At 39.4% G+C, this 18556-nt stretch overlaps 1 protein-coding gene across 4 annotated transcripts in view; it reads right to left on the bottom strand.

The window, feature by feature from the left end:
• RTN1 (reticulon 1) overlaps positions 1–18556 on the bottom strand; it is a 141790-nt gene that overhangs the window by 35174 nt on the left and 88060 nt on the right. Inside the window, exons 2-3 of one of the 4 annotated variants that reach the window (XM_058162951.1) lie at positions 16598–17287; positions 14004–14804 (exon numbers count right to left, since the gene is read on the bottom strand). The exons of 1 other annotated variant lie outside the window; for it this stretch is intronic. In XM_058162951.1, coding sequence (XP_058018934.1) covers positions 14004–14804; positions 16598–17287 — 1491 coding nt within the window. Of the gene's footprint in view, positions 1–12270; positions 12898–14003; positions 14805–16597; positions 17288–18556 lie in introns of those variants that run through there. 2 more of the 4 variants (XM_058162948.1, XM_058162947.1) reach the window with 2 other exon arrangements.

Below are 18556 nucleotides of genomic sequence, written 5' to 3'. Positions count from 1 at the left end.
ATTCAAACTCATTCTAAATACATCAGAAATAGTTACAGGCTATTCTGATGGTTTTCTAATGTATCTCTGGTATCATTTGCTGCCTAAATTGCATATTTCTGCTCAAGGAAACAACTGTTTCTATATCTATGCTGGAACAGCGGTTACGGTATCTTCTGGTCATCAGAAAACTCATGTCACCCCCAATTCAGGGCTACCTAGGAAATATGGTAGATAGCTATGCAAGATATATAAGCAGAGCATAACAGTCTAAGCCGGAGTGTCAAACTTGCGGTCCACAGGCCGGATGTGTCACGCACTGGCCACGCCCATCCCCGATTTAGCAAAGGGTGGGGAAGTTGCTATACGTCATGTGACAACGTGTCATCGCGAGTTTGGCACCTGTGGTCTAAGCATTAGCAAAATGAGGGCTCCATTTATATTTTGTAATCTGCACCTTTCTATAGTAAATTCCTAGCCATGAAATGGGTCATAAACTCCTGCCCTCTCCTTGCATTTGTAGATGCATTAGATCTCTGTCTCATCCATTCAGAAACTTTGTCTAATAATTTGGTATCCAAGTGTTGCTTCTTACATAATAAGCAGATGCATAATTGTAAATCTTGTTCTTTAATTCAGAACCATCTTGGAACAAAACCCCAATTTAATTCCTGCCCAAGAAACTGCTATAAATAAATTCCTTATAAATTAATTCAAATAAACCATACCCACAGAGATTATTGTTTATCACTTCCCAGACCTTCAGATGCATTCTGAAGAGGATTCATTAAGAAATTATAGAACCTTAACACAGAACAGAGCAAATAAAACAAATTCCTAATTTTACAGCTGTTTTAATTACACCTCAACTAAATTGGAATCCATCCACTCAATTCTCCATCACTACTAATATTTCAGGAACACAGAGGCCCACAGCTATTTTTACAAAGTACAAAACTCTCAAGTGCCCCCCTCCATTTGCTATAAAAACAGAACAGTGCTGAAGAAAGCACAACAACAATAATATCAGTTTATCTGCACAGCAACAAAAGGACTTGTGGTAGTGAGTCGTGCATACTAAACAATCTGATATACCAAAATTGCAAAGCAAGCAAAGTATATATAAAAGTGCTTTTCCATCCTGGCCAACTCAGAAGCTACTTCATTCTCATTCAATTTTCATATTTTAAATGGGTTTTGGCACATCTGTCTCAGACATAATGTGTATTACTGTAAGCTGTTGGGGGAGGAAACTTGTTTTTTTAATCATGTAATCCCCCTTTTTGCAAATTTTACGAAGGAGCCCAACATTTGCATTGGTAATGTTACAGAATGAAGTAACTCCTTCTTGCTGTCTGTACTTAATCAGATCTTGGATAACATTCCTTTCTAATACTATATGCCATAAAGAATAATACACTAAAACTGTATATTATATATGTTGCATATATTAGTGTTACCCAGTGTTGGATAATGAAATATCTGTAAGCTAACAACCAAACTCAGAGAGCATCAAGGACCCAATAGTTCAACCTTGAGCTACATATACTACATAGTGTACATACATATATTCCACCATTTGAGTAAACATCTTTCTGACATATAGGTAGAGAATTTAATGTATAGACCCTATTACTTATGAGAGTCTAGTAAGTTTTCATTTGAACTATTGCAATTATGTAGTGGCTTCATGGACAGACTGGAATCCAATTAAAGTTGATATTTTCAATCCCATGCAGAAAGAAATGTTCCTACAGTATACTTTCTTGCATTCTTCCATCAAAAGACAATTTATTAGGGATGGAAAGATGTGTAACAAGAAACAATAACACTGTCACTACAACAATGAATAAAACTGCAGTGATGTTGAAGTGTGCTGTGGAAAATGGAAATGCCATTATACTGTAAGTCCATCAGAGTCCTGTATTTAGGAATAAAGTCGTTAGCAAAAGGAAGGAAGGATGATCATTCTTAAATATATTGATGGGGTGACAATAAAACATAGCAGTCTCCCTTACATGTGTGAAACTAATGTGTTTCTCAAATTCTGTGTAAGGTGACCATTTACTCATTGTCATGAAATGCAGTGTCAGAATAAAAGGGTAATGTATAATATATACTAATCTATAGCTGTCAGATGCAAAAGACCAAGTCCACATGTGAAGGTTCAATTTCATTGATTTATCGCTAAAAACCTACGCACAGGAATCTTCTCAATTAATGGTCAGCAACCAGTTATAGTTAGATAAGGGTTAATAGCAATCAAGGGGGTGGTGACTGAATTTGTTTGTGGCTACGTATTTGGGATATGTTCCAATGTTCCAAAAGCACTGGATTTATTTTAAGCTCAACTTAATATATAATGAAATAGCTGCAAAATTAAATTTGGAGTACAGTAGTCTGCTCTTTAAGGGGCACGGTGGCTCAGTGGCTAAGATGCTGAGCTTGTCGATCGAAAGATCAGCAGTTCAGCGGTTCTATTCCCTAGTGCTGCATAACGGGGTAAGCTCCCGTTATTTGTCCCAGCTTCTGCAGTTCAAAAGCACGCAAAAAATGCAAGTAGAAAAATAGGGATCACCTTTGGTGGGAAGGTAACAGGGTTCCGTGTGTCTTTGGCATTTAGTCATGCCAGCCACATGACCATGAAAACGTCTTTGGACAGCACTGGCTCTTTGGCTTTGAAATGGAGATGAGCACTGCCCCCTAGAGTCAGGAACGACTAGCACATATTTGTGAGGGGAACCTTTACCTTTTACCTTTAAGGATTCTAGATCAATCTCTCTTTTACTCTGCTCCCTCACTCTGCCAGTCCTTCTCTTGCAACTGTACAGATAAAATGTAAATTTAGAATTAATTACCATAGGAAACCATCATATCTAATTATGGAGGGAAAGACTGCAGTTATAAAGCATGTGAGCTAGGGATCTAGAAAATATTTTGTTTTGAATTAATTAGAGTGTTGACCTACAAAACGTTCTGTTTTGTGTGAAAAATTACCGTCTCAAATACAGAATGGTTGTTTTGAGCATCTGGGAATTTTTCAAAATGTGTGGTTTCTCACATGAGGCAGCTGTCTTGCCCTAGCAACAGAACATTTTATAGTTTCACTCTTTAAAAAATGGTTTATATACCAATAGCATGTACCTCTCTGATCAATTTGCTGATTTAGAAGCTAAATGTTCATGGTAAATTGATGGGTGTGGTCTACCAACTTTATAAACTGGAATTGGACTGGACAGCCTACAAGACTGTCCCCTGATAGATTTCTAAAACTGAGACCTTTTCTCTGTTAAAATGGGACTTATGGCCACCCTTATATTCTAGTACAGTGTTTTGCAACCTTGGCAGCTTGATAATGAGTCGCCTTCAATTCCCAGAATTCTCCAGCCTGCATGGTCCAATACTGGGCTCATACTAAAATGAATGAGAAAAGGATTCCTTCTGAAGGAAGAGATTCTGAATACCTTTTCTGAGAAATTGGGTGTTCCTCTTTGCTGCATTTATTAGGAGATGATAAAGAAATAAACCAGATGGAGGTAGGTGGGGCAAAATGAGGGAGCACTCACAGCAGATGGCTATATGAAATTAAGCTAAGAGATCCTGGCTTCAGACTCCCTTAGAGTTTTGCTGTCATGCTTAGAAACATGTAGCTGAACGAATCAGGCCTCTGGCACTTCCCAAACATTCTAGCAATACATGCTATTCCCCCTCTCAAAAATAACCATGCCATATTTTTTTTAATTTAACAGGAAAGGGATTCTGGTATTATTCCAACATCACTGCAACAACAACAACAACAACAACAACAACAAAAAAGCCACTCCAAATAAATTTATCTCTTTAGCAACCTCTGAAATAAAGCTGACTATGATGCTGCAGTATTTTTTCTCCATAGCAACATGACATCCCTGTGGTAGCAAAGGTGTTTCTAGTATGCTAGTATATTCCTAGTATCTTCTTTTTGTAGCATCTTCTGCTGAGTTTATATACATAAACATAGGCATGATTTAACAGGAAAAAGGTAAATCTGAGCTTTGCAAGGAGTAAAAAGGATACCCTCCCCCAAGGGGTAAAACACTTTGCTCACTGTGTTCCATTATTTATACCAAAGTACATATAGGATGACAGATCTAATTTTAATAGTGTAACAAGCAAACCCCATTTTTCATCCCTCCAAATTCCAGATTATACATTTGGATTTCAGCAACTATTCCATGCAGACTTTTAAACCAGAAAAATTCAAACACTCCAATACTGTTACTTTTACTAAATTTAAAATGATTTTTTTTGTACATATTTTTCTTTGATAGTGAAAAGTAAAAGAGAACAATGTTTGATGATCCAAACGAACAGTTCAAAAATAGAAACTTTCCCCAAAAACAGTGTGAATACAAATCAATGTCCTTTTTGAATTACAGTTTGCTTGTGGTATGTGATATGTTGTGTTGTTGTTTGTTCACAAACAGATCAGCAAAATTGAGGTAGACACGGTTGTTTTTTTTGTAATCTGAATGAGAGTTATGCTTTCAACCATTGCTTGATACAGACATTTATTTATCAGATGCAGCATTCCTATCTCAATTCTGAGAAAGAATGCATCTATTGAATTTCTGTCTGATGTGTTAAATATCCAAAGTACTGGGCTCTTCCAGTTGAACAATCTGTCCATTTTCATCTCATGTGTTTAATGGCAAACCATGATTTAGCTGTTACATCTAATTCAGTCCCATATATGTAGAACTTTAGTACAGCTAGTCCTTGATATACCAGCCTAATTGGGACCAGAATTTCCATTGCTAAGCAAGATGGTACTTAGGTGAGTTGTGCCTGATTTTATTACCTTTTTTTGCCATGGTTAGTAAGCAAATTCCTATGGTTGTTAAGTGAATTGCAGAGTTCAGCTTCCTCCCTTGACTTTGCTTGTGTGGCTGAGAAAGTCACAAAAGGTGATCACGTGACCAGGGATACTATAACTATCATAAATACAAAATGGTTGCCAAGCGCTCAAATTTTCTTCATGTGACCTTAGGAATGCTGCAATGTTTGTAAGTGGCAGGACCAGTGGTTAGTCACTTTTTTCAGTGCAGTTGTAACTTCAAATGGTTGCTAAATTCTGGTTGTAAGACAAAGACTACCTGTCTAAGTAAATTAGATATTTGGCATCCCTAGAATTATCACCAGATATCAAGGTATTTTAAGGTTCTGTTTAGTGTGAAGCACATTCTTTAGACTTCAGTTTATAGTTGATTTGATAGTAAAAGAAATAAATACTTCAAATATTCATTTATTATTAATTCTGAAGCTCAAATAAAAAGAAAATAATAATTCAGCGATATGTTTTTCATAGTTGGCTCATATGGCAATGTATGTTAAGCAGAGAATCTTGTTGTATAAGAAAAAATGATTACGATTTTGAAAAAGCAAAATTCATAGATTTCATGTATGTTCCTCTATACGCTATACTACTCATAGGGGTTTATTTCAGGCTAAAAGTGTTTAACGTGGGTGCAGGTTTATAGGTATGCTATTGTTACCATTTGTCGTGATTTGTTTGTGTGTGTGCGTTCCTGTGTGTGTGTGTGTGTGTGTGTGTGTGTGTGTGTGTGTGTGTGTGTGTAAAAAGCCAGATTATAAACACTTAATAATAAATATGTGGGAACCATAATTTCAAAGCCTGAGCAAAATCTACATTAAGGGTGTTCATTTTTTGCATAAAGAAAAAAAGACAAAAAAGACAAAAGACAAGAAATTTCCAAATACCAAATTACAATATTTGGTTCTGCTGGTAAAATCCTGTATTTTGTAGCAGGACAATTGTACAACAAAAGCTTCATTTGAGATACAATTATTTGCAAATATTTTCTATTAACCATCACCTCTGATCAGTGGTGGTTTTCAAAAAATTTTTACTACCGGTTCTGTGGGTGTGGCTTGGTGGGCGTGACAAGGGAAGGATATTGTAAAATCTCCATTCTCTCCTCACTTCAGGGGAAGAAAGGATACTGTAAAATCCACATTTCCTCCCGATCAGATGGGACTTGGGAGGCAGAGAATAGATGGGGGCAGAGCCAATCAGAATTTTTACTACCAGTTCTCTGAACTACTCAAAATTTCTCCTACCAGCTCTCCAGTTCTCCAGTCGCCAGGAGAGCTTTTTATCAGGTTCGCCTGATACGCCAGTTGCGCCCCTTCATAGACCGGGATTCCTTGTGCACGGTCACTCATGCCCTCGTCACTTCCCGCCTGGAGTACTGTAACGCTCTCTACATGGGGCTCCCCTTGAAGGGCACCCGGAGGCTCCAACTGGTCCAGAATGCGGCTGCGCAGGTGATAGAGGGAACTCCTCGTGGCTCCCATATAACACCTCTCCTGCGCAAGCTGCACTGGTTACCGGTGGTCTTCCGGGTGCAATTCAAGGTGTTGGTAACCACCTTTAGAGCGCTCCATGGCACGGGACCGGGTTATTTACGGGACTGCCTGCTGCCTCCAATAGCCTCCCATAGACCTGTGCGCTCCCACAGAGAGGGTCTTCTCAGGGTGCCGTCAGCCAAAGAATGCTGGCTGGCGACCCCCAGGGGGAGAGCCTTCTCTGAGAGGGCACCCACCCTCTGGAATGAGCTTCCTCCGGGGTTACGATTACTCTCCGACCTCCGGACCTTCCGTCACGAGCTCAAGACTTTTTTATTCCACTGTGCAGGGTTGGCCTAAGTTACTATTGTTTTAAATGGGGTTTTATTATTGTTTTTAGCATAATTTTTAATTGATATTAGCCAAATAGAATTAGATTTTTATACTGTATTTTAAGTCTGTTTATAAATTATGTTTTATTGGCTGTAAACCGCCCTGAGTCCTTCGGGAGAAGGGCGGTATAGAAATTTAATAAATGAAATAAATGAAATGAAAATGAATCTGAATATCAGAGGGAATGTTATTCTGTAGGGAAGCTGCTACGATAGAGAAAGTATGTCTCCTAGATTACCCCTGTTCACATTTTATAGAAGGGATTCAGAGCATGTTCACTCTGTCAGATCTAATGGGACAAGTAAAGATTATTGGAAACATTCCTACAAATAAATTAATCTTGTATGAAGAGGTTTATAAATGATACCACCTTGAACTAAACTTGGAAGTTTGTAGGAAGCCAATGCAGCTTACTATAGCAATGTGCATCAATAAGTATCTGTGCTACAGCATTCTGGACCAATTGCTGTTTTCAAGTAGTTTCCATGAATGATATGACCAAGTCATGAATGACCATGACCAGGTCTCCTGATTCAGGAAATGGCACAATTGGTACATAAGACTGATTTATGGCCCTCCTGGCCAGAACTGTCACTTGTTTTTTTGGTTGGAGCCAAGAGGACCAACAATTGTGTGCCAGTTCTGTCTGAGAGAATGCAGCCCCAACTAGAACTAAAGATGCTGTGGCTCCTAAATTTGGAGACCACAAGCCCACAACCACTTGGTTTTACCTGGATTTAGCCAAACTCTCTTCTTCCCTATCTATGCCCTCATAGCTTCTGGTGATGAATAACAGGGTGATATCAATATTGATGATGCTTGACCATGAGTTTCCTTCAGTAATTTTAAAGGGATAGTTCCAAGGACAAACAAGCAAGCAAACCATCGGCGAAGGAAAATAATAAATGAAATCCTTTGGGAAACCTAACATATTTTCTAGAGCTTTCCCTGATGGTTGACAAGATTTCCTTTGTAAGGTGATTTTGAAATGTAGCCAAGATATAATTTAACATGTCTTTATAGACAAAATGTCTGTTGGAAACTCTTACCAATAATTACTGCTTAGTGGTATTCATTAGTCAGAATATAATAGTTGCTATCAGTTCTTCCTTTTAAAAAATCCTATATTTTCTTTGATGAGCTAAAGGTGAAGTAATCATGGCTCTTCTCCAGTTTGTCATTGTGCACTACCTTGGCAAGAATGCCTGTAATTCTTTGATAGTAGTCAGCCATGACAGACTGACAGAAAAACAATTACTGTAACTCAAAATTAATTATTTTCCAAAGATAATATAAATGACAGATTATGTCATTTTTACAACACAGGCAGAAAGGTTGCTAGCCTATTACTAGTATTCACTATTGCTGATAAAGCAATTATTAAGCGAGAAACCTGATGGCTTTAGAGACACTGCTCTGCAGATGACCAGCTATGAAAACCTGTTTGTAAAGTTGAGCTACAGGGATTAGAGGAGATTGTTTGCAGTGAACCAGCCTCCCTGCTGCCTAGTAACCTCCTTATCTGGTCTTTTAAGTCTGTGGCTGAGTTGGTTATAAAATACTTATGGTACTGAGTACTTATGCTACAGACTGCATCCATCTTGGACCCCCTTGATTTTTCAGTAGCTTTTAGAACCATAATTTATGGCATTCTTCTTGCCTGGTTTAGGGAATTAAGAGCAAGAGGCACAGTACTCTGTTGATTCGCCTACTTTTTCTATGGCTGGTTCCAGTGAGTGTTGGTAAGAGGGGAGAGACCAAAGCCCCTATTTGTGGGGTGCCTACCAGTACTCCTCACTCCCCAAATCCCCTACTCTCTCTTTGGTATGAGGTATACTCAGTATTTTGATGTACGTCTTTGCCTTGAGTTGGTTAACTCAAGGGATACCAGCAAGGTTCTTTCTCATTGTCTGGAGGGTGTGAGGAGCCAGTGGACAATCACATCCCAACCCTGACAAGGTCAAGTGGCTGTGGATTTTAAACTTTTGGAACAGGATGTTCCAAAGGTGCTTTTTCAGGAGACAACTGGACTTTCTGGAACGAACTTCCCCTCGGACTCCGACAATTACCTGACCTTAGGACCTTTCGCCGCGAACTTAAAACTTATTTATTTCATATGGCTGGACTAGCCTGATTTTTATTTTTATTAGATGGGTTTTTAAAATTGTGTTATTTTACAGGGGAGTATGTTTTTAACGTTTTGGGCATTTAAATCAGTTTTTTAAGGGTTGTTTTAAATTATTGTGTGTATTTATATTTTATCTGCCTGTTCACCGCCCTGAGTCCTTCGGGAGAAGGGCGGTATACAAATTAAAATATTATTATATTATTATTATTATTTCTTGTTTTTTCTTTTGAAGACATTTTGCTTCTCATCCAAGAAGCTTCTTCGGCTCTGACAGGATAGTGGGGAATGGAAGGAACAACCATGGCCTGGATGACTGAGAATCTCTACAGACTTTTAGCTGTACAATATGGGATGAAGACCCTTTGAATGGTGTGAGAGTAGGAATGGATTTCCAGAGGGGTGGGGGGGAATTGCAAAGTGCAGGAACCAGCAGCACTATTCAAGTGACCCCAGGACACAGATAAGCTTTCAAGTGCTTCAACAACCCTCTAAAAGGATGCAAATGACCAGCTGTCTGCAAGGAATACAGGAGCATCCAGGAGAACGCCAAAGTTGCGGACCCTCTCTATAGGGGCCAATGACTCGGCTCCAACAGTCAGCGATGGAACCAGCTGACTGTACCGGGACGCTGGCATCCACAGCCACTTGGTCTTGGAGGGATTGAGTCGGAGCCTGTTTCTCCCCATCCAAACTCACACGGCCTCCAAACACCAGGACATCACGTCAACAGCCTCATTGGGGTGGTCCGGGGTGGAAATGTACAGCTGAGTATCATCATGATGATGATATTGCACCCCAAAACCACGGATGATCTCACCCAGCGGCTTCATATAGATGTTGAACAGGAGAGACGAGAGAATTGACCCCTGAGGCACCCCACACGTGAGGCGCCCCCCTGCCAACACCGTCTCACGTTTTGCCACTCTTATCGCCACTAGATAAGATTCAGAACGACTGGCCCCCCAATCACTCTCTAGGCGTCTTTTCTGGCGCTTCATCTCTCTCAGCTCCTCGGAGTAAAAAGGAGCTGGTCGAGATCGGTGCCAGGTCAGATGCCACAAAGGCACGACTCGGTCCAGAGCCCCCGCCGCCAACCTTTCCCAGGCGGCAACAAGTTCTTCCGCCGAGCCGTGACTCCTCAGGAAGTGGCCCAAGCTCCGTCAGAACCCTCTCTGGGTCCATCAGGCGCCTGGGACGGAACCAACGAGTCAGATGATCCTGACCTAAGTGGCCTTCCATTAGAACCTGGTTCCTCCCCCAAGCATTGGGTCAGATGGTGGACTAAGTACATTCAGAAATGAAAGGTCTTGAATGGAATATGCAAATGGTTTACCTGTTATTCTATTATGGGAATTTGTCATGCTTTGTTTTTATTGTTCTAACTGTAAACTATCCAGGGTTGCTTTTGTGAGATGGGCAGCCATATATATAGTAAATCAAACAAATAAATACATTTATTTTATGGTATCCTGAGAACTTAACCTTCCATCTGAAACCTTGAATTCTCCCACAGTTTCTTCTATCATTTGTTTTCCAGATAAAATTAAGAAGGAAATACAGTGGTTCCACAATATGTTGGTTAGTGTCAGTAGAGGCCCTTTTCTGCAAGTGACTTCATTCTAGGATATATATCAGTAAAAATAATAACAAACAGGTTATTCAGATAAGTAAAGTCACCCTGGAATTGAGTTTGACTCCATATGGAGATTGGAACAGCATGGAAATGATGTTTTTGCCAGGCTTTCAATTAACCTACAACTATAACAAATCCTGCTGGTCTCCCATCAGACCACTTATTAAGTCTGGCCTGCTTTCCTTTTTTTTTTGGAGGGTAGGGGTATGATTCAAGAGGCATTCATATGAAGGCAAACAGTTTGGAGTGGTGGGTACCTTCAAGTCACCATTAACTTCTGGCCACTACCTAGTCAAGTTCCTGCAGATTTCCTGACAAAATGTTCAGAAGTAGTTTGCCATTGTCTCCTTCTTCCTAGGGCTGAGAGAAAGAGAGACTGGTCCAAGGTCACCCAGCTGGCTTCATAATTAAGATTTGGAGCCTAATGCCTTAACCACCACACCAAACTGGGTCTCATAGCATTTTATGTTAGTTTCCACAAATTTGATCATTTGGGATCTTTTCAGAAGTCATCTATAATTTTTCACTTACTGTGTACACTTGATTTATAAATAATTTAAGTGCATATATCACACTGCCCCTAAGGAACCCAAGAGTGTAAGTAGCTGCTCATGGATGTAAATTGTATGTGATGGATATAGATTGTACTGAGGAGGAGGTTTCCCCATTCTCTGCTTTATAAATCACTTTATGCTCTGGCTTGTTTGAAGTCTCCCATAATGCATGAAGCATTTGAATTATGCAGATTGAATATGTATTTCCCAAGTAAAATCCAGTAATTGATATAAGGGTCTTCATCAGCATTCCCCAACCTATCTGGCTTGGTGGCCCAGCATTGGGGGGGGGGAGGGGAAGGTTCTGTGTGAGTGGTAGGTGTGCACGTGCAAGCGTGCCCAGCTCCATTTGTGTGAGTGACAGGCGCACGCCCCCACTGCTTGTGAGAATGGAGCTTCATGTGCTCACCCGCCGCTTATGTGGTCCATTTCCAAACAGGCCACGGCTAGGTATAGGGCCACAGCTGGTGATTGGGGACCCCTTGTCTACATCATTTGTGTGTGTTACCTATATTTCATTGTTGTATTCTTAGATGGGTCTGTTCTATGGCCCAGATCTAAATGAAATATAATTCGATCTACTCCTTTTATACACACACTTGCATGCTTAAAGATTATTTTTTTTACTGGCCCATTAGGGATGCTGATTAAAGATAATTATTTTCTCTCTGTAATAAGGTGGTTCATCACTTCTCTACATTGTATTTTTTTATTCTACCCAATATATTTTAAAATAATTATTAGACTTCTTTAAATACCTAACTTTTAAACAAATACAGTAGTAAGTCTCCTTGAACTATCTAATGGGGAGAGGGGGCAAAATAAGTTGTAAACTGAATTTTTGATTAGTGGAGACAATGATTCTGTTGTATATTAAGTTCCCAATAACATTAATTTTCTGAAATTGAGTTTCTTGCAAATGTGGTGACTGAAGTTATTTTCACTTGCATAAAATCAAACTGTTATTGTGATGTTTCATGCTACCAAAGCCACAATAAATTGAACTTGTGAAATAACTGCATCGCAAATAGCCATTTCCAATATTCACCCCATGTCTTAATCAACTCTTAACAATATTCCTGGCCCCCAGATAAATGGTTTGCTTTGAAATCCTATCTATGAGGAGGCAGACCCTTGCTGTTCCTGATTCTTCCAGACCAGCAGTGTTTTCATCATCTATTCTCAGAGATAACCAAAGTGCCCATATTTTTGGCAATAAAAATGGACAGCATTACCTTTTTGCTTATTTAAAAATGGCAGTGCTGGTGAAGACCAGGGACTTCTTGTCAATGAATCCTTGGATGGTGATTTCTTTCCGGTAGCAGTCATTGCCACTTCAACTGATTTCTTCTGAGCTACTTTGTCCTTTATTTCTTCACTACTGATGGTAGACGAAGACACGGTATCAGCATGGACTTTAGATGCGGTGAAGGAACACTTCAAGTAGGAGGCTGAGTCTGCTAGATTTTCCCTGTTCATTCTGCTTTCCTTGGAGCCACTTAAATTGTAATCCGAAGCCCTTGTGCCTTCATTCCTAGTGTGATTTTCTTCTTCAATAATGTCCATAATAATTGGCTTCATTAAGGGAGAGTCATGCTCCCGTTTAGGGCTCTCCTCAGAAGCTGATGAAGCATCACATGATTCAATTATGAGCTCACTGTCCAGTTCAGCTTCACGTTCTTCCCTCAGAATGCTATACTGTATTGAAGGAGAGGCTGGGGAAGGTGGAGGGCCTCCAGCATGGCTGAATGTCATGTAGTTGGAATGGAGAACCTCTTCAGCAGCTAGTGGATCTTCTGATACCAATTCTATTTCAGAATCACCAGATTCAGCACTGCTTGCTTCATTATCCAAGGGAGCACTTCCTGCTGGAAATTCTGTCAACTTGTTTTTCTGGTACAACAGTTTGTGTTCCTTGGCCTTCAGGATGCTTAAATGGGAAGCCCTTTGCTTCTTTAATGGCATTAATAAGTTCCTCTTCAGAAAGGCTGCCCTTACCTTGAGACTCAGAACCAGATGGTTCTGGAATTTCAAGGAGATTGTTCCAAGTTAGGAAAGAAGAAGGAATGCAATAAAAGAGAAACATAAACATGAGAAAAATTCTGGTTAGCAAAAATCCAATTTTATCTCTTCAGGAAGCAATCACATAATGTACTTATGCATGTACAGTACCCCCCAACCCACAAGCTCTAGAGCAAACACAATGTATTATTTCTAGATTGGATTGTTTTTTCATGTCTAGTGTGATGTTTCATGCTACCAAAGCCACAATAAATTGAACTTGTGAAATAACTGCATAAATAGCCATTTCAATATTCACCCCATGTCTTAATCAACTCTTAACAATATTCCTGGCCCATTAGGGATGCTGATTAAAGATAATCATTTTCTCTCTGTAATAAGGTGGTTCATTCTTCTATCACTTCTCTACATTGTATTTTTTTATTCTACCCAATATATTTTAAAATAATTATTAGACTTCTTTAAATACCTAACTTTTAAACAAATACAGTAGTAAGTCTCCTTGAACTATCTAATGGGGAGAGGGGGCAAAATAAGTTGTAAACTGAATTTTTGATTAGTGGAGACAATGATTCTGTTGTATATTAAGTTCCCAATAACATTAATTTTCTGAAATTGAGTTTCTTGCAAATGTGGTGACTGAAGTTATTTTCACTTGCATAAAATCAAACTGTTATTGTGATGTTTCATGCTACCAAAGCCACAATAAATTGAACTTGTGAAATAACTGCATCGCAAATAGCCATTTCCAATATTCACCCCATGTCTTAATCAACTCTTAACAATATTCCTGGCCCCCAGATAAATGGTTTGCTTTGAAATCCTATCTATGAGGAGGCAGACCCTTGCTGTTCCTGATTCTTCCAGGCCAGCAGTGTTTTCATCATCTATTCTCAGAGATAACCAAAGTGCCTATATTTTTGGCAATAAAAATGGACAGCATTACCTTTTTGCTTATTTAAAAATGGCAGTGCTGGTGAAGACCAGGGACTTCTTGTCAATGAATCCTTGGATGGTGATTTCTTTCCGGTAGCAGTCACTGCCACTTCAACTGATTTCTTCTGAGCTACTTTGTCCTTTATTTCTTCACTACTGATGGTAGACGAAGACACGGTATCAGCATGGACTTTAGATGCGGCGAAGGAACACTTCAAGTAGGAGGCTGAGTCTGCTAGATTTTCCCTGTTCATTCTGCTTTCCTTGGAGCCACTTAAATTGTAATCCGAAGCCCTTGTGCCTTCATTCCTAGTGTGATTTTCTTCTTCAATAATGTCCATAATAATTGGCTTCATTAAGGGAGAGTCATGCTCCCGTTTAGGGCTCTCCTCAGAGGCTGATGAAGCATCACATGATTCAATTATGAGCTCACTGTCCAGTTCAGCTTCACGTTCTTCCCTCAGAATGCTATACTGTATTGAAGGAGAGGCTGGGGAAGGTGGAGGGCCTCCAGCATGGCTGAATGTCATGTAGTTGGAATGGAGAACCTCTTCAGCAGCTAGGGGGTCTTCTGATACCAATTCTATTTCAGAATCACCAGATTCAGCACTGCTTGCTTCATTATCCAAGGGAGCACTTCCTGCTGGAAATTCTGTCAACTTGTTTTTCTTATCATGTTTTTCTGATACAACAGTTTGTGTTCCTTGGCCTTCAGGATGCTTAAATGGGAAGCCCTTTGCTTCTTTAATGGCATTAATAAGTTCCTCTTCAGAAAGGCTGCCCTTACCTTGAGACTCAGAACCAGATGGTTCTGGAATTTCAAGGAGATTGTTCCAAGTTAGGAAAGAAGAAGGAATGCAATAAAAGAGAAACATAAACATGAGAAAAATTCTGGTTAGCAAAAATCCAATTTTATCTCTTCAGGAAGCAATCACATAATGTACTTATGCATGTACAGTACCCCCCAACTCACAAGCTCTAGAGCAAACATAATGTATTATTTCTAGATTGGATTGTTTTTTCATGTCTAGTGGTGATGTTTCTCCTCATAAGGAGGCATGGCTTCACTCCTAACAATTTGCAAATAATAAGCAAGTTTCAAAAAATACACGGTTTGTATAAAATATAAAAGTGGGTGTTTTAATGTGTGAAAACATATTGCTGAAAACAAAGTACAGGGGGCATGACTCATAAAAGCTTTTAAGGTTGGGAAAACTGGTGTAAAATGGGACTGTAATTTGTATATATGACACATAATAAAGCATAAGACATCTTTGTTTTTTTAGGATAGGCTTTGCTGCTTAGTGTCATATTCCATATAAGTTAATATTTTATATTCCATGAAATAAATGTGTCAACTTTGTGGGCAGTTGCCAATTGCTTCCCCTCTCTTGCTTGCTAAATGAGGATGGCTAACTTTTGCAGGAAAAAATTGTCCACGGATCTAACTGGCCAAAGGAGATAAAACAATTCCACAACCTATCTTTAGATGTGCTTGGGATCTTCCCTTGAGACAGATTTTGGTTTTAATTTCACTTCCCCTTTAACGATTTCTGGAGCTGCAGCATCTTTTCAAACCAGTGGAGAAAAAAATCTCCACTGCTGTTTAATAAGCCAGAATTAAAGATGGCCGGCTGGGGAATTTTGGGAATTAAAATCCACAAGTCTTAAAGTTGCCAAGGTTGAACACCCTGGCATAGAGCTTTTCTACATAACGATGTTCTTAAATTCAGAGGAAAGGATTTAGATAATAAAAGTACTGCCGGTACCACTAATCTTTATTGTACCATGGCAATAAAACTACCCATTGTAGTGGCCCTCACAGAATATAATATTGGGTACTTTAATGGAAGGAAATAGTTGTGGGTTTCCAGCCATTCTTTCCCCTACATACCCAGGGCATCTGCAGGAGGAACAAAATGTTGAGTGTTGCTGTGGATTAAGATTTCTCTATATCATAGGGAGCAATGTATAATTTATGAATTATTTGGGTAACCCCCAGATGTATGCCTTCAATATCCAGAGTTCTCCAACCATCATGGCCATCACTAAGAATTTAGGAGTTCCAATTCCATCTACCTGTAAAGTACTCTTATTAGAAAATTTAATTGCAGATATTAGTGTATGCTATCTGCTGAGAACTCCACGTGGCATCAGGAAGGGCATCCGGCCAGTAAATGCTCAGTTTGATCCAGTCACCCTGACTCTTTCCCAAATTAAGAGTTGTAAAAAGGCAGGGTTTTTTAGTGTATATTATCTGCAAATCTTCCTCATCTGGGGTGAAATGCTCCCGGATCGGACTGGATTGTGTGATCCAGTAGCGATTGTGGCTGGTAGTTCGGTGATCCGGTAGCGATGGCAGAGCAAAGCTCTATCCACCCACCCAGGTGTCATTACTTCCTGGTTTTAAGTAAGAAGTAATGTGTTTTTTACCTTCTGCGCATGTGCAGAAGGTTTTGCGCATATGCAGAAGGTCTGCGCATGCATGTGATGTGTGCGCAGCGTGTGTACTTCTGGACCGGTAAAGAAGGTAAGTAGATTTCACCCCTATCCTCATCCTCTAAGTTATTTTTTATTGTACCTTGGTATGTAATCATTTTTTACCTGTTCCTGAAGAAGGTGGCGTAATTGAGCCTGGGCTGTCATCTTCTGGCTCAGATACTGTCACTGTAGGAACTATTTCATGACTTGGTTTGAGACCAGCTTCTTGTTTTTCAGGCGTTTTCTCCTTTGATACAGGCACCTCCATAGTTTCTATTTCCGTCAGTGTAATCTTGACTTGTGATGTTTCTGAGGGGCTATACTGGCGGTCCAGTAGAAAAGATGAGCCCACTTTAGACTCATGTTTTTCATCAAATGATATCCCTTTTGCTCCAATCTTGTCCTCCGCTCCTTTATTAATCAAGCTGAGAGGACTCACGTCTTCCTTGACTATATCACAGCTCTCTTGGTATTTAATCTCTTCTGATCTGCTGATGTCCATGTACTTGTAGGATTCTGATTTCATCTGTTCCGCTGGATCAGCTAAAATCTTGTTGACATCAGTGGATTCTGCTGGGGTCATCTCTATTCCTGAATCAGAGCTAAACAGCCCACCTTGGGCATGAATTCCCTCAGTGCTCTCTGAAGGGGTAACATGACTGTACTCCCTGGAAAGATTTCCGGTGAAATAAGAGGAATCTTGAGGTGCTGTATAGAGTTCATCAGAAAACAGAGAGGTATAAAGGGAGCCATTGCTTCTGTCTGATGTCTTGGAACTACCATAATCATAGAAGTGAGAGGAAGTCATTCCTCCTAAAAAAAGATAAAGAAATAAAATTTAATCCAAAGGAAAATTCTATTATATGAAAAAATTCCATATCGTCACACGGCGGTACGTGGGTGAAACACTTTGTCTACAGACATTTTGTTTGATAATTTGATACAGTTACAAAGCTATATTAGTGAATGAGTGTGAATGTACATACACACACACACACACACAATCTTCAGTTTGTATCTGAAGTTTATCTAAGGCACTTCCAGACCAACAGCTTTTCTGCTTTTCAACATCTCTAATTTTATTTTAAAACACATCTGAAACTGATCCAGGCTATTCTGACCATTTTGCTCATCAGGATGCAGAGATCATAGGTTGATGGGCAAGTTTGCAAATCTAATGCCTGAAAGTAACTATCAGCCAATCAAACCTTTCAATCAGCTCAGTAACATCTGCCTGCTCAGAACTTTGCCTAAGTATCAAAGGGAGAAAGAAAACAAATTTCTAGCATTTATTTCGACTCATTTATTCAAACTTTCAAGCCTGCTACTATAGATTTCAGGGGGCAATGTCTCTTTCAGAACAGAAAATCCTTGCCAGAGAAAAATAAGGGGTAAGAATTAATATAAAATATTTGCAACAATCATTATATTATTTGATTACTAAAGGTGTCATCTTATTCCCAGACCAGAAGAGATCCAATTTTCCTTCAGAATGGAACTCTTAACTGAACTTGTTGCACTCTACCATCTACTTCTGCACCCGCTTTTGAAATGTCTTTGGAACTGATGGAAACTTCCAGTCCCTAATCAGAATAATCTTTGCTTGCTTGTTTGGGTTTCCGTGGGTGTTGCACGCAAAGAAAGGGAATAAAAAAGAACACTAATACTAATTCAGCTACTAATAATTACAATAATCAATCCCTAAAACACAACAGATTGAATGCATTACATTGAGAGTAATGTTTGCAAGACATTATCCCAGTAACTCTCATAAAGCTAAAGGTGAAATCTTCATTCATTGCAACATGGTAGTTTATATGAGTATAAACTCTTTCCTCCTATGTTCCATAGAATTTTAATTCTTGCAGATAGTGTTTAAGAAAATATGGATTCCCTCCTGGATGCAGCATCACTTGCATGAGAAAAAGCTTTGCAAAACATTTGGTAACTAGTTCAATACAGTGATGGGTTGAAGATTAAAAAATATAATAGAAAGAAAGATTACTGTATGCAAAGCATGGCCCACAGTAACAAAGTTCTGATTATTTGAAGTTGGGAACAAACAGCAAGACATAATCTTCC

The sequence above is a fragment of the Ahaetulla prasina genome, chromosome 1 (genome assembly GCF_028640845.1).
Source record: "Ahaetulla prasina isolate Xishuangbanna chromosome 1, ASM2864084v1, whole genome shotgun sequence".
Taxonomy (NCBI): Eukaryota; Metazoa; Chordata; class Lepidosauria; order Squamata; family Colubridae; genus Ahaetulla; species Ahaetulla prasina.
Note: the sequence above shows the minus strand (reverse complement) of the source record. Positions and strands in the feature narration are given on the sequence as shown.